An 11,943-nucleotide genomic window follows, 5' to 3' on the forward strand; every position below is an offset into this window, starting at 1 on the left:
ATAGTCTTATTAGTAAGTACATTTTCCCTCAAGGCAGTGATCAGCAAAGTCGGCCAGTGAGTTCGTGCACATCCAAACATTTCACACAAGCTGGATAAAGATCCGGTATAAATAGACAGGGGAAATGTTCACTCACCAGTTTTCTGCTTGATCATCCAGATCATATTTTCACTTCTCCAGAAATAGCAGACAACATTTAATTGCATTTGAGCCATGTTCTTTCTAATAAGTTTGATCTTGTTTTTTGTTTAATTTGATTATAAAACGGTCTGCTTTTTAAACCAACTATTTCTAAATTAGATCGGGTCAGAAGCATGATATCATGAATCGCTTCTTTTCCATTGCAGTGTGATGCAACATGGTCTCAGAGCATTTCGCATTATTCTGTACGTAAATCCGGGACACTATATTTAGTATGTTACGTTTCCTATGGTACCTATTCATTTGTGGATGTCCAACCAATTACAATTTGTATTATGTTACAAATTTGCTAGCTAACGTTAGCTAAGCTAGCGGTTAAGTTTAGAAGTTTGGCTAAAGGGTTAGCTAAAATTGTCTTTGCAAAGTAGCTAAAAAGTAATTGGAAAGTTACTAATTAGTTTAAATGCTAAAGTAGTTCAACCTTTGGGTTGCTAGACATTTGTGTTATACCATCTGTCTTATGTAACATATCGTACTAATTTGACTGTTCCAGATTTACTATGTTACATGTCGTCTGTGTGCAGACGTAGGCCTACATGTCTTTACACACAACATTCACACGTCTATACAAAATACTCCGCGCCTGTCAATTGTATCGTTACCTATGTGTGAGGCAGATTATAAGACCAATCTACTGTTGATATTGCATTCTAGGGGGTTTGGAGCACAGGTCTTTGGTAATTGAACGAGGTGTGCTCTTTGAAAATGGGGATGGATAAAATGCTCGAACAAGCAAAATTAATTATTTGTGTTAATAGTGAAAAAGCATGAGGGCAAAAACCTACCATATTTCAAAGCGTTCTCAGACCATTTAAACCCCTTTTCTTTAGGGGCTGCTTGGCTAATGGCCTGGTTAAAGAAGCACCTATGCAATGCTGCTAAACAAGCCTTGATTAAGGCTAAGCTTGGTTTTTAATAAAATTAAACGGAATGGGGGAAGAGGAAACAATCGTTTGTTTCTAAATACGATATTCACCGGCACAAAATGCATATCTCTTTTCCATGGGCACTGCGCGTCATGGTTGGGCAGGCTGCACTTCCATTCTCTAAATCAATTTTATTACTGTTAAGACGAGCAAAAAGCAGGTCTTAACTTCCCATTAGCGCTGAATGAAATTATGTTTTGAATGTGTTAGACACACCTCATTATGTCTACCACTCCCACCTCAGTGCAAGTGAGCTGATGTTAGTGCACCAGTGCACCAGTTTTTACATGATGGAATTGCAAACTAATGTGCCGTTTGACACTTGTGCCTCCTTAGCGCCAGCCGCAAATCGAGTTCTGCATGTGCAAGACCTCGTGTATCCTTTGAGAAACCAATATTTATGAACCTGACATGTCTTGTCTTGTACACATCTTGCCAAGTGTTCCTAATGTGCTCCACTCCTCTGGCCCTCAGTTGGACAAGCAGAACCGGGCCAAGATCACAGACCTGGGCTTCTGTAAGCCAGAGGCCATGATGTCTGGCAGCATCGTAGGAACCCCCATCCACATGGCCCCAGAGCTCTTTACAGGTCAAATATCCTGTTACTCAGTCATAGTATTGCATCATAGACCACCTCTCATTCTAGGCTCTTTGATTTAACCACAAGTCTGACCTCTTTCTTCAGGAAAGTATGATAATTCTGTGGACGTCTATGCCTTTGGAATCCTGTTCTGGTATCTCTGCACTGGCTCTGTCAAACTCCCAGAGTCCTTTGAGAAATGCTCCAGCAAGGACCAGTTGTGGAATAATGTTAAAAAAGGTAATGTAGAATTAAAGCTCGCGCAGACCCATATCTAAAATACTAATTCAACTGGATATGATCAAGATTTCAGCTTGCTGTAACACTTGTATTTTATCCAGGACTTAGTGTGTAGTTTCTGTTGACTGAATTGGGCTAGAGAGCTGCCAGGGCCTCAATTGTGCCCATGTTTTCAGGCGCGAGGCCCGAGCGGTTGGCCAGCTTTGATGAGGAATGCTGGCAGCTGATGGAGGCCTGCTGGAATGGAGACCCTTCCCAGAGGCCCCTGCTCGGCATCGTAGAGCCCAGCCTGCAAAGCATCATGGTACGGCTTTGTAAATGTGGCTCGCATCAGAAAAGCAGCAGCCTGGAGGACTCAAACTGACACAAGCGGACCAGACTGTTGCGAAGGATTATGGTCAAAAGAAAAGTAATTTGTTGTATTTATGAAAAAAAAAAAAAAAAGACCAAGACAGTTTCCTCTTCCTTTACAGGAGTTAAATATACACTATTTAAGATGAACTGAAACCGGACAAACATGTTTATGTTGTGTGTATTTGTATAGTACAAATTGTCTAGCGTACACTATGCTTTCATCCATGCTAATTGCTACTTGGTTATAGAATTGTTACTAGATATGAAATGTTTAAAAATATATATTTTAGATTGTATTAATTGAATTCCTGCATCTATGCAATTCCAACTTTTTTTAAATAAATGATTTTGACAAAATAATCAATTTTTGCTTCACTCTTTACATAGGGTTCTGCTGTATTTATGAAGATGCTGACATGGAGTTTTTGCTATTTGACTCGCAGTATTAAAAAAAATATCCCATGGGTACAATGCACAGAAGCCCGCCTTAGTGTAGTCTCAATTTATGCTCTAGTCCTGTAATTGGAACAATGTGTCCCTCTCGCATTAGGTGAGAGCTGCAGCCCATTGAGGAAATACTCAGTGCAAGTTAACATTGTGTTTTGGTTGCAGTTCAGCATTCTACTACACAGTTCGATACAAATTCTTGGGCTACATGTGACATCCAAGGTCTTGGTTTTAAGCAGCTCCAATTATGACGAACTGTTTGTACAATCCAGATAATGGGGAAAAAGTTGCTACTCCCTATCTAGTGCTTCAGTTGAGTAAACAAACTGATTCACTAGGAACCTGAATGGTTGCACTCATTTGTAGGCCTGATTCAAATGTTAACCTTTATCATAGTGTTTTCAACAATTGGCAATGCAGAAATTAACCTTGACAGTATCATGAATGCTTTCAGATGTCATTTAGGGAGCACCAGTGCAAACAGTTACTTAATGCTGATAAATAACCGGTTCTCTTTCATACACAAATTGCCTGAACTGCTTTTTATAAGTGGGAATGTAGAGGTGTACAGTTTATGCAACATGATTCAATTGAAGATGAAGTATTAGTGTTTCTTTTTACAGAACTCTTCACAGTAAAATTGGAATACATGTCAGTATTACAGCACGGTTTACAAAAACAATGGTACGATCTAATCTATAAAATACAAAGTCGCTGATTCAAATGAAAGCATATCCCCTTGGACAAATACGGGAGCATTCTCAGAGTTTATACAAAAATTCACAAAAGTAAAGATATCAAAAGTTCTTGACACGCAGGCTCTTTTCCTCCAATGATAATGCAATAAAATGAAGGCGAAATGGTGGAGAAAGGCAGACATTCTCACCTCTAGTGTCTGTATGACAGCTGACTAGTCGCTGTTGCCTTTAAACATCCTTCAGTAGTAAGAGAAACTGTTGAGTGCTTCCATTACGGGGCGTGACCCCATGGCCTCCAGCCACACTTCAACAGGAGTCCTTTCCTCCAGTGTAATGGTTTGGGTGGAGCTGTTCATCCCTCTGCAGAGACCTGTTCAGTCTAAAGACATTTTGTACTGACTCTTCCTGTCCACCAGCTCAGGCTGGCAGCTTCCTGAGACCGGAGTGGAGAAATGAGTTCTCTCTACAGCAAAACTCAAACAGACCTCAGTAGAATAACTAAATAACTGTACAGGTGACCCTTTCTGAGATTACAAACTAGTTAAGCTTCTTGAGGAAATTCCCTGAACTTTTAAAATTTTACAGCTAAATGACCCAGCCAAAGGAGGACTTCATTGTTCTTAATCTCCGGAGTTTGAAACAACCACAATAAACAAAAAAAATGAATCAGCTCCAGTAACTACCAGCACACCTGGCCGGTTAGTGTAAATTATTTTAAAAAGTGCATCACTTCAAGTATGTAAATAATGATTTACAAAGAGACTCATTCCATCAGTGTGCTCAAGCCTGGGCCCTTGCAGAGACTCCTGAGGTTTTGACACACATTCATGCGTGCGTGCACTCCGAAAGAATTGGGGTTGGAGAGAGGGTACTCCATGGATCTCCAGGTGAGGACAGTCCAACGCTCTCTGTTTTTCAGACATCAGCTCCTGTTACTCAGAGAAAAGTAAGCATGGCGATGAGGGCCGAGGCTCTATGACCTGCAAAGACACACCCCTCCGTCAGCCGGCTCATATGGAGGGGTTGTGGTGGCTGCTGGGAAAATGGAGGGTGGGTGGATGGGGGACAAACATTACACAACACGGGGAAAACAGAAAACAATGAATGAGAATGATTCACGTACGTACACACAGTGTGAGAGGTGATAACCAAATTATATGGGATTATTATTTTGGTTATAAGGGATGAAGGATCGATAAGAAGACACTGATCCTGATTTCAAATGAGGATCAAGTGCTTCAGTGAATAAAATTAAAGAATAGGAATCTATGTTTTTTGGAGGGAGAGAGAGGGAGGACAGATATTGATGGTTAGTAAGCTACAATACTCTGCACTGTAGACACTGGTCATAAAATTATTTTGCTTCTATTAAAGACACTTGTATTTAGCAGTTTATATAATGGTTCCAAACAGTGTGTATTAACTCATCAAAAGTAGCTTTTACCAAGTCCCTCTGTTTATGGAACTAACAGTTTTTTGTTCACAACATGATAAAATCACCTTATCATGGGAGTTACTTGACATCTTACCACATTGGCGTCTGAGCTCATTGATGAGAATGTAACGCGGTACTCTATATATTTGACTTTTAACAAGCTAGCATGCTAAAATTAACACTACATAGGCAAAGAAGAACAGGGGACAGACTACACACAATGGTGACGGGGGCACGACACATTCAGTGGGGCAGAAAATATGACATGCAGTATACAACACAAAGCAACAAGTACTAACAAATATCTTGACTTCTAAGAGCTGTTGCTTTGGATTCTATGACATTGTGATGAACTGTATGTGTTGCTGTGTTTGTGATCTGCACTGGGTTGTGTTCAGACAGAGCGGTGTATTCCGTTTGGACGTGAGTCATGTTTGGTGCTCGGTGTTGTGATGACACTCACTCTGACCCTGATGAGTCGCCGTCCACTGTCCCCGCCTTGATGCTCATGGCAACACCATTCAGCTGATCTGGTAAACTCGGCTTGGCCCCGCCCCCTCGGCTCTCACCGGAAGAGGAGCCCTGGGAGGAGGCGTGGCCAAGAGCGTTCTCTGACAGCTCGTTATGGATGCGGTTGATACCATTTCTCTCCGCAATGGGGGAGAGCTGCTTCTTCTTCAGGATTCCTGCATTTGAAAAGACACATCCTATCCTAAACATTTCTGAAGTTCTGGAAATCCCACCTCTACAAAGATATAGAGTGGAATAGCATGTGGAATGTTGCAGCAGGGTTAGGGTTTGTTGCTGACCTTTCTGTGGGTGTGCACTAAGGTTGGGCAGACTGGGCAGCAGCATCACATGGTCCTTCCCATAGCCCTCTGCCATGTCTCCTGGCCTGTCGTCTGGCATGCCTCGGTGGTCCCGTGTCTGGCCCAGTTCAGGGTTGCCCAGAGACTCTACTTTTAGCCTTCCTGCTCCCCCCAGGCCTTCACTGTTGCTAGCTGTCGTCACAAACTCCCCTGGCCAGTACAGCTTACTCAGGTTGTTATCTGACGAACACCCAGACAACTTTAAGACTACATCTTAAATGCTTGATGCATTACATCGTGGTGTAAGCTGTTGTCTCACAAGACCAGAATTGGGTAATTCAGGTGTTATTTATACATGTTTAAGTAAGATCCATGTTCTGCTCAGAAGTGGAATCATTTAAACCCAGACAATTGTGTACAGTGTAGGTGTATTCTATTGAAGAGTTGTCTGGTATGTGTGTGATGTTTGGGTGTGGTATACTGTTAAAGCAGAAGTGTGTGAACAGTATTATCAAGAGTGTTACTGCATGGGGCTGTGTTCACATACTACCTGCGTGTGGTCTACTGAGAGTGAGGTATTAGAGGTGTGAGGTCGTATAGAGTTGGTGACTCGGTGTATTATAGATGCGAGGTCATACCCTGAGGGTGTGGTCTCTTAGACACATTGGATGCCATGCTTTCCCAGCATTCATCTGGTGGGTAGGGCCCCTCCTCCTCGCTGTCAGAGGAGTGTGTGGAAGCGTACGACCCGCTCTGGTCATCCTCCAGAGACAGGTCACTGTCCGAGTCCGAGTCGTGATCTGTTGTTGCACACACACAAGTTAAGATGATGAAAAATGAGTGTTGTAGAGATACATACATTGACCATATGAAATGAATACTCTGTATGCCTCTCTGTGTTTGAGCTATGCACCAAAGCTGTTAAAAGGCAGTCACAGGGATCCTAATGACATTCAAATGGGAGACCTACCATCTAAATGCTCTTTAGTTTCATGGAAGAGTGAGCCGTGCTCGTTCAGAGCGATGTGTACCTGGCTATTATTCAGGCCACCATCATCCCTGAAAAACACAACAGGACTTGTAGCAGGACAACCAAAGCCCTGGTCTCCTCAATGTAAGTTAGTATGTGGCTTTGAAAGGGGTGTTCTATCTGTATTTCAGTACATAACAATGACCATCATAAAACCCACACATTTTCAATTCACCTGGAAAGAAAACTTTTTCTAGTGCACAATGATGCAGGAGGACCTAAACAGCATGTGTCAATGGGGCCTGTTGTTTCCCTCTGTGCTTACCGTACCTGAGGACAAAGGGGACATAGCTCTGCTGGCTCTTGCCGCTCTGCAGGGTGTCGTTCAGAGAGACACTGGAGTCTCCAAACGGCAGGTGGTACAGTCTGCCATCCATGTAGCTGGTGTTACAGTTATACGACTGGAGGAGGAGGAGAGGAAGAAAATAGGAGAGGTATAAGTTAGTAGGTAGTATTCTGTTTTATTTGTTTGGTGCTTTAGTTAATGTCCTTAGTAATATAAGTCCAAGCATAAAGATGATGATGGGGCCTACAGCTGTGCTTGTCTGTACTAGGCCTTGGATGACTGGTGACGTCCCTATACAGTACAAGAGATTTACCGAGGGCTTGGACTTGATCATGTGATCCGGGCGTTTGCGGCTGCAGCAGTAGCGCATGGCGTTCCTCGCCTCCTTGTTGAACACAATGCGGAAGAAGAAGATGAAGGGACCCTGGAATAGACAGACCAAATAATGTCAATGGAGCAAGGATACTGACAGTCAAACCAGTGACTAAGTCTTTAAATCCTGCTTTAAGTTAAACAAAAAACAGTGTTTACTTGAAGGCAGTTGAATCCAGCAAACAAGTAGTGGAAGATGATCATGTCACTGTTGACTGAGAGTATAGCTAACAGACATGTGACAGTGACCAGGAGGAGAACCCCACATGACGTCCTCAGCCCAGAGCTAGACACAGACAGACAGAAAGACACATGTAAGATGAGAACATCACAAAGGTTACAAAGGATAAGTGAGTTCAGAGGATATAGAAATATGTTTTTCACTTTTATGCAATCCATCATGAGCCAACAACCACAGTTTAGTGAATTGGCAGCTTCACTCTCCATTCAATGACACAATGCACTCTCTAAAGTGCTGTAGTCATGTACCCTTGGGGTACAACAGCATGCCTGTGTTAATGACAGAATTTGTGTTGTTTTTAATTCAGGCAGTGGCGGGCAGAACACTCACATAGGGGGCTCTTTCTTTTCAAAGCTGTGGTGTCTCATGGAGCAGGATGCTCTGGAGGCCAGGATATACAGGAAGATGTTCATCTGGAAAACACACAATACAATTAAACTATGTATTACTGTATAACAAAGGCATACTATTATACAACTCTAGTATATACAGTACCAGTCAAAAGTTAAGACACCTACTCATTCCAGAGTTATTCTTTATTTTTACAATTTTCTACATTGTAGAATAATAGTGAAGACATCAAAACTATGAAATAACACATGGAATCATGTAGTAACCAAAAAAAAGTGTTAAACAAATATTTGAGATTCTTCAAAGTAGCCACCTTGATGACAGCTTTGCATTATTCTACAATGTAGAAAATAGTAAAACAAATAAATAAAAACTTTAATGAGTAGGTGTGTCCAAACTTGACTAGTACTGTAAATATCATACAATACACTGTATTGGAGATCTGATGAGGAGGTGGAATGCACTCACAGACACTACCATGGCGATGGGCCCTGCCAAGCTCCAGATCAGAGTATCGTACACGGACAGCCAGCAGAAGTCTGGGTTCCCATAACCCTCTGGGTCCAGTCCGACCGCCAGGCCTGGACGACACAACCACCAAACACACCAGTAACTAACAAATAACTACAGTAAGGCTTTCAACCGTTCTAATTGGATACATGAGTTGGCATTGTGTCTGTGTATTTGTGTGTGCATCAGTGTGTGTCAACTTTGTATTGTTACGTGCACTAGTACAGTGAAATGCCTTTCTTGCTGGCTCTTTACCAATAATGCAGAACCAATATAAAAACATTTTTAAAGTCAAGTTGATCAAAAACAAGAAATTCAAATAAGAACACGAGAAAGTAAGTAAGTAACTTAAATAAAGGATCAGTTCCAGAGTCAGTGCCAATACCACATTTACAATGTGCAGGGATACTGGAGTGGTAGGGTTAGATATATGTGTAGGGGTAAGGTGACTTGGCATCAGGATATATGATAAACAGAGTAACAGCAGCGGATATGATTGTACGCAAGTGTGTGTGCGTAGAGTCAGTTTGAATGTTTATGCATGTAATGTGTGTGTGAGAAATGTATGTGTGTGTGTGTGTGTGTTGGAGTGTTGGAGCGCCTGTTTAAGTCCTTAGTGATTTGTACACCCAGAAACTTGAAGCTCTCGACCCGCTCTGCTGCAGCCCCGTCGATGGGGACGTGCTCGCCCCCGTTTCCGCTACAAGACCATGGTGCTTGCCTACGGAGCTGTGAGGGGAACGGCACCGCAGTACCTCCAGGCTCTGATCAGGCCCTACACCCAAGCAAGGGCACTGCGTTCATCCACCTCTGGCCTGCTCGCCTCCCTACCATTGAGGAAGTACAGTTCCCGCTCAGCCCAGTCAAAACTGTTCGCTGCTCTGGCCCCCAATGGTGGAACAAACTCCCTCACGACGCCAGGACAGCGGAGTCAATCACCACCTTCCGGAGACACCTGAAACCCCACCTCTTCAAGGAATACCTAGGATAGGATAAGTAATCCTTCTCACCCCCCCCCTTAATGATTTAGATGCACTATTGTAAAGTGGCTGTTCCACTGGATGTCAGAAGGTGAATTCACCAATTTGTAAGTCGCTCTGGATAAGAGCGTCTGCTAAATGACTTAAATGTAAAATGTAAATGTTTCCTGTAGTCCACAATCCTTGGTCTCACTGACGTTGAAGGAGAGGTTGTTGTCCTGGCACCACACTGTCGTCACTGACCTCCTCCCTGTAGGCTGTCTAATCGGTCTAATCGGTAATCAGGCCTACCCACTGTCATGTCGTCAGAAAACCTGATAATGGTATTGGAGTCGTGCGTGGCCACGCAGTCGTAGGTGAACCGGGAGTACAGGAGGGGACTAAGTATGCAACCCTGTGTGGCCCCCCATGTTGAGGGTCAGCGTAGCGGAGGTGGTTGCCTACCCTTACCACCTGGGGTCGGTCCATCAGTGTGTGTGTGTGTGTGTGTAAGGATGTGTGTATTGTTCACACCTGTGATGAAGGCCGGCACGCCCCAGCCGATCATGTAGTAGAATCGCATGGGTCCGTAGTTGATGTCTCGTATTTCACTCAGCATGCGGTAGACGTGCAGGCCCTCCAGGAAGAGCCAGGAGAAGGTGCACAGGTAGAAAAAATGCAGCAGGATGGCGATGATTGTGCACACAAACTACAGACACGGGGAGAGATAGAGAGAGAGAGAGCGAGGGGGGGAGAGAGAGAGCGAGGGGGGGAGAGAGAGAGCGAGGGGGAGAGGAAGGAAACTTATTATACTCTATATTACAGGGCTCAAAGTGGGCAGAATGCTTTGATGATTTTTCCTTTGTTTTTAATCAGATCCATATCAGACAGCTATTCCAAACAGAGGAGAGGGAAGGTAGGATATTGAAAGTGGTGTATTGAACCCGAGATTGACAGGAGGTCAAATACAGTATTAAAAGGTAGACAGAAAATAACTTTGTTCCAGTAGTTTACCGGGTTGTCTGCCAGGTTAATGCCCAGGATGAAGATGAGTTCGGAGATGAAGAGGGCGGTGGCGCCGTTGTTGATGATACTGGTCTTGTTGCAGTGCATGGCCCGCAGGCAGAGGAGGAAGAGCGTGGTGAGGAAGAGGAAGCCCAGGGTCACGCTCACCGTGCTCCACGTCACCAGCTTCACCGGAAGGATCTCACCGTTCTGAGAAGGAAGAGAGGAAGAGGAGGGTGGAGGAAACGTTTAGTTTAAGAAGAGCTTTGTTTGGTCATTATAGTGAACAAGACCCCTATAGGGTGCGGTCTGAGGTGTATTGAGGTTTATAAAGTGAAGTCTAGACTCGTACAGCATATGGTGTAGTTCTGTCTAGTGTTGTGGCCTTGCTCACCTCTCTCCTGGAGATGTCCATGAGAACAGCGAAGCTGGTCATGTGGTAACACTGGCAGCTGATGTGAGTGTTGTTCCTGAACACCACCTCACAGCCTTTGGCTGACCAGCCTCCGTTCCCCGCTCTGACAAACAACAGTCAAACAATGAGATGACAGATTATTGGGTTTCAACCTAATCCTTTATATAACTTTTAAGTCTTTGTTTCTACAGCTCAAAGTTGAAATAGCTAGTGTGTGTGTGTGTGTGTAAAACTCACAGTATGGAGTGGTTCCAGAAGACACAGATGGGTTTGGAGCGCTCCTCGGTGGTGACCATGCGGAACTGCACAGTGATGGGTTCGTCCAGCATGTGCTGCAGCAGCTCCTCGTTGTCATGGACCGTGATGCTGACCACCGGGGAGTTGATGACCGGACGCTTAGGCACTCTGGTGGACATCACACCAAACCACTAATTAATTCTTCAACAGGAACCTTGTTGCTGCTCTTCCTCCTCCTCATTAATAATTTTCTCCAATTCTAAATTGGCCCCTAACCCATACACCAGGGCTGCCAAACCCTCTTCCTGGAAATCTACCGTCCTGTGGGTTTTCAGTCCAACCCTCTTCCTGGAGATCTACAGTCCTGTGGGTTTTCAGTCCAACCCTCTTCCTGGAGAACTACAGTCCTGTGGGTTTTCAATCCAACCCTAATTTAACACACCTGATTCTACTAATTAGCTGCTCAACAAGACCTTAACTAGCTGAATCAGATATGCTACTACTGTATTCTTTATGAACTTCGACCACTGGGATCATATAAACACACAAGACACGGAGAAATGTGTCTAATTGCAAGAAATTGGCTTAAAAACTGCAACATTTTCTCTCCGCTAACACGAGGGCTGTGAACAGTTTGGGGTTGGCATGGATTGCGAGGTGGGGGTTTGTTACTATGACAATAAAATATCAGTCTGGTCCTTTGTCACGTAGGCAATTTGTGTGACCAGACCTTATCAAATAGTACCTGCGTACCCCTGCCTTAGACCTTTGTGTAGATCTGAAAGGATCCGCAATATGGCAGAAATACCACCAGGGAAATGTAGACCCATGAACATATTACTAGTAT

At 43.7% G+C, this 11,943-nt stretch overlaps 2 protein-coding genes across 3 annotated transcripts in view; one reads left to right on the forward strand and one right to left on the reverse strand.

Moving 5' to 3' along the window:
* Positions 1 to 2,661, forward strand: part of dstyk (dual serine/threonine and tyrosine protein kinase) — a 50,026-nt gene extending 47,365 nt beyond the window's left edge. The window contains exons 13-15 of the mRNA XM_064966321.1: positions 1,602 to 1,716; positions 1,813 to 1,947; positions 2,124 to 2,661. Coding sequence (XP_064822393.1) covers positions 1,602 to 1,716; positions 1,813 to 1,947; positions 2,124 to 2,311 — 438 coding nt within the window. The 3' untranslated portion in view covers positions 2,312 to 2,661. The remainder of the gene's footprint in view (positions 1 to 1,601; positions 1,717 to 1,812; positions 1,948 to 2,123) is intronic.
* The window catches only part of celsr2 (cadherin, EGF LAG seven-pass G-type receptor 2), an 83,338-nt gene continuing 74,042 nt past the window's right edge, over positions 2,648 to 11,943 (reverse strand). Inside the window, exons 21-34 of one of the 2 annotated variants that reach the window (XM_064966320.1) lie at positions 11,097 to 11,264; positions 10,839 to 10,962; positions 10,454 to 10,654; positions 9,974 to 10,148; positions 8,439 to 8,551; positions 7,950 to 8,032; positions 7,538 to 7,664; positions 7,320 to 7,430; positions 6,991 to 7,121; positions 6,661 to 6,749; positions 6,329 to 6,490; positions 5,691 to 5,930; positions 5,345 to 5,567; positions 2,648 to 4,426 (exon numbers count right to left, since the gene is read on the reverse strand). In XM_064966320.1, coding sequence (XP_064822392.1) covers positions 4,420 to 4,426; positions 5,345 to 5,567; positions 5,691 to 5,930; positions 6,329 to 6,490; positions 6,661 to 6,749; positions 6,991 to 7,121; positions 7,320 to 7,430; positions 7,538 to 7,664; positions 7,950 to 8,032; positions 8,439 to 8,551; positions 9,974 to 10,148; positions 10,454 to 10,654; positions 10,839 to 10,962; positions 11,097 to 11,264 — 1,954 coding nt within the window. In that variant the 3' untranslated portion in view covers positions 2,648 to 4,419. Of the gene's footprint in view, positions 4,479 to 5,344; positions 5,568 to 5,690; positions 5,931 to 6,328; positions 6,491 to 6,660; positions 6,750 to 6,990; positions 7,122 to 7,319; positions 7,431 to 7,537; positions 7,665 to 7,949; positions 8,033 to 8,438; positions 8,552 to 9,973; positions 10,149 to 10,453; positions 10,655 to 10,838; positions 10,963 to 11,096; positions 11,265 to 11,943 lie in introns of both variants that reach the window. The other variant, XM_064966319.1, reaches the window with a different exon arrangement.

The sequence above is a fragment of the Oncorhynchus masou genome, chromosome 5 (assembly GCF_036934945.1).
Source record: "Oncorhynchus masou masou isolate Uvic2021 chromosome 5, UVic_Omas_1.1, whole genome shotgun sequence".
NCBI lineage: Eukaryota > Metazoa > Chordata > Actinopteri > Salmoniformes > Salmonidae > Oncorhynchus > Oncorhynchus masou.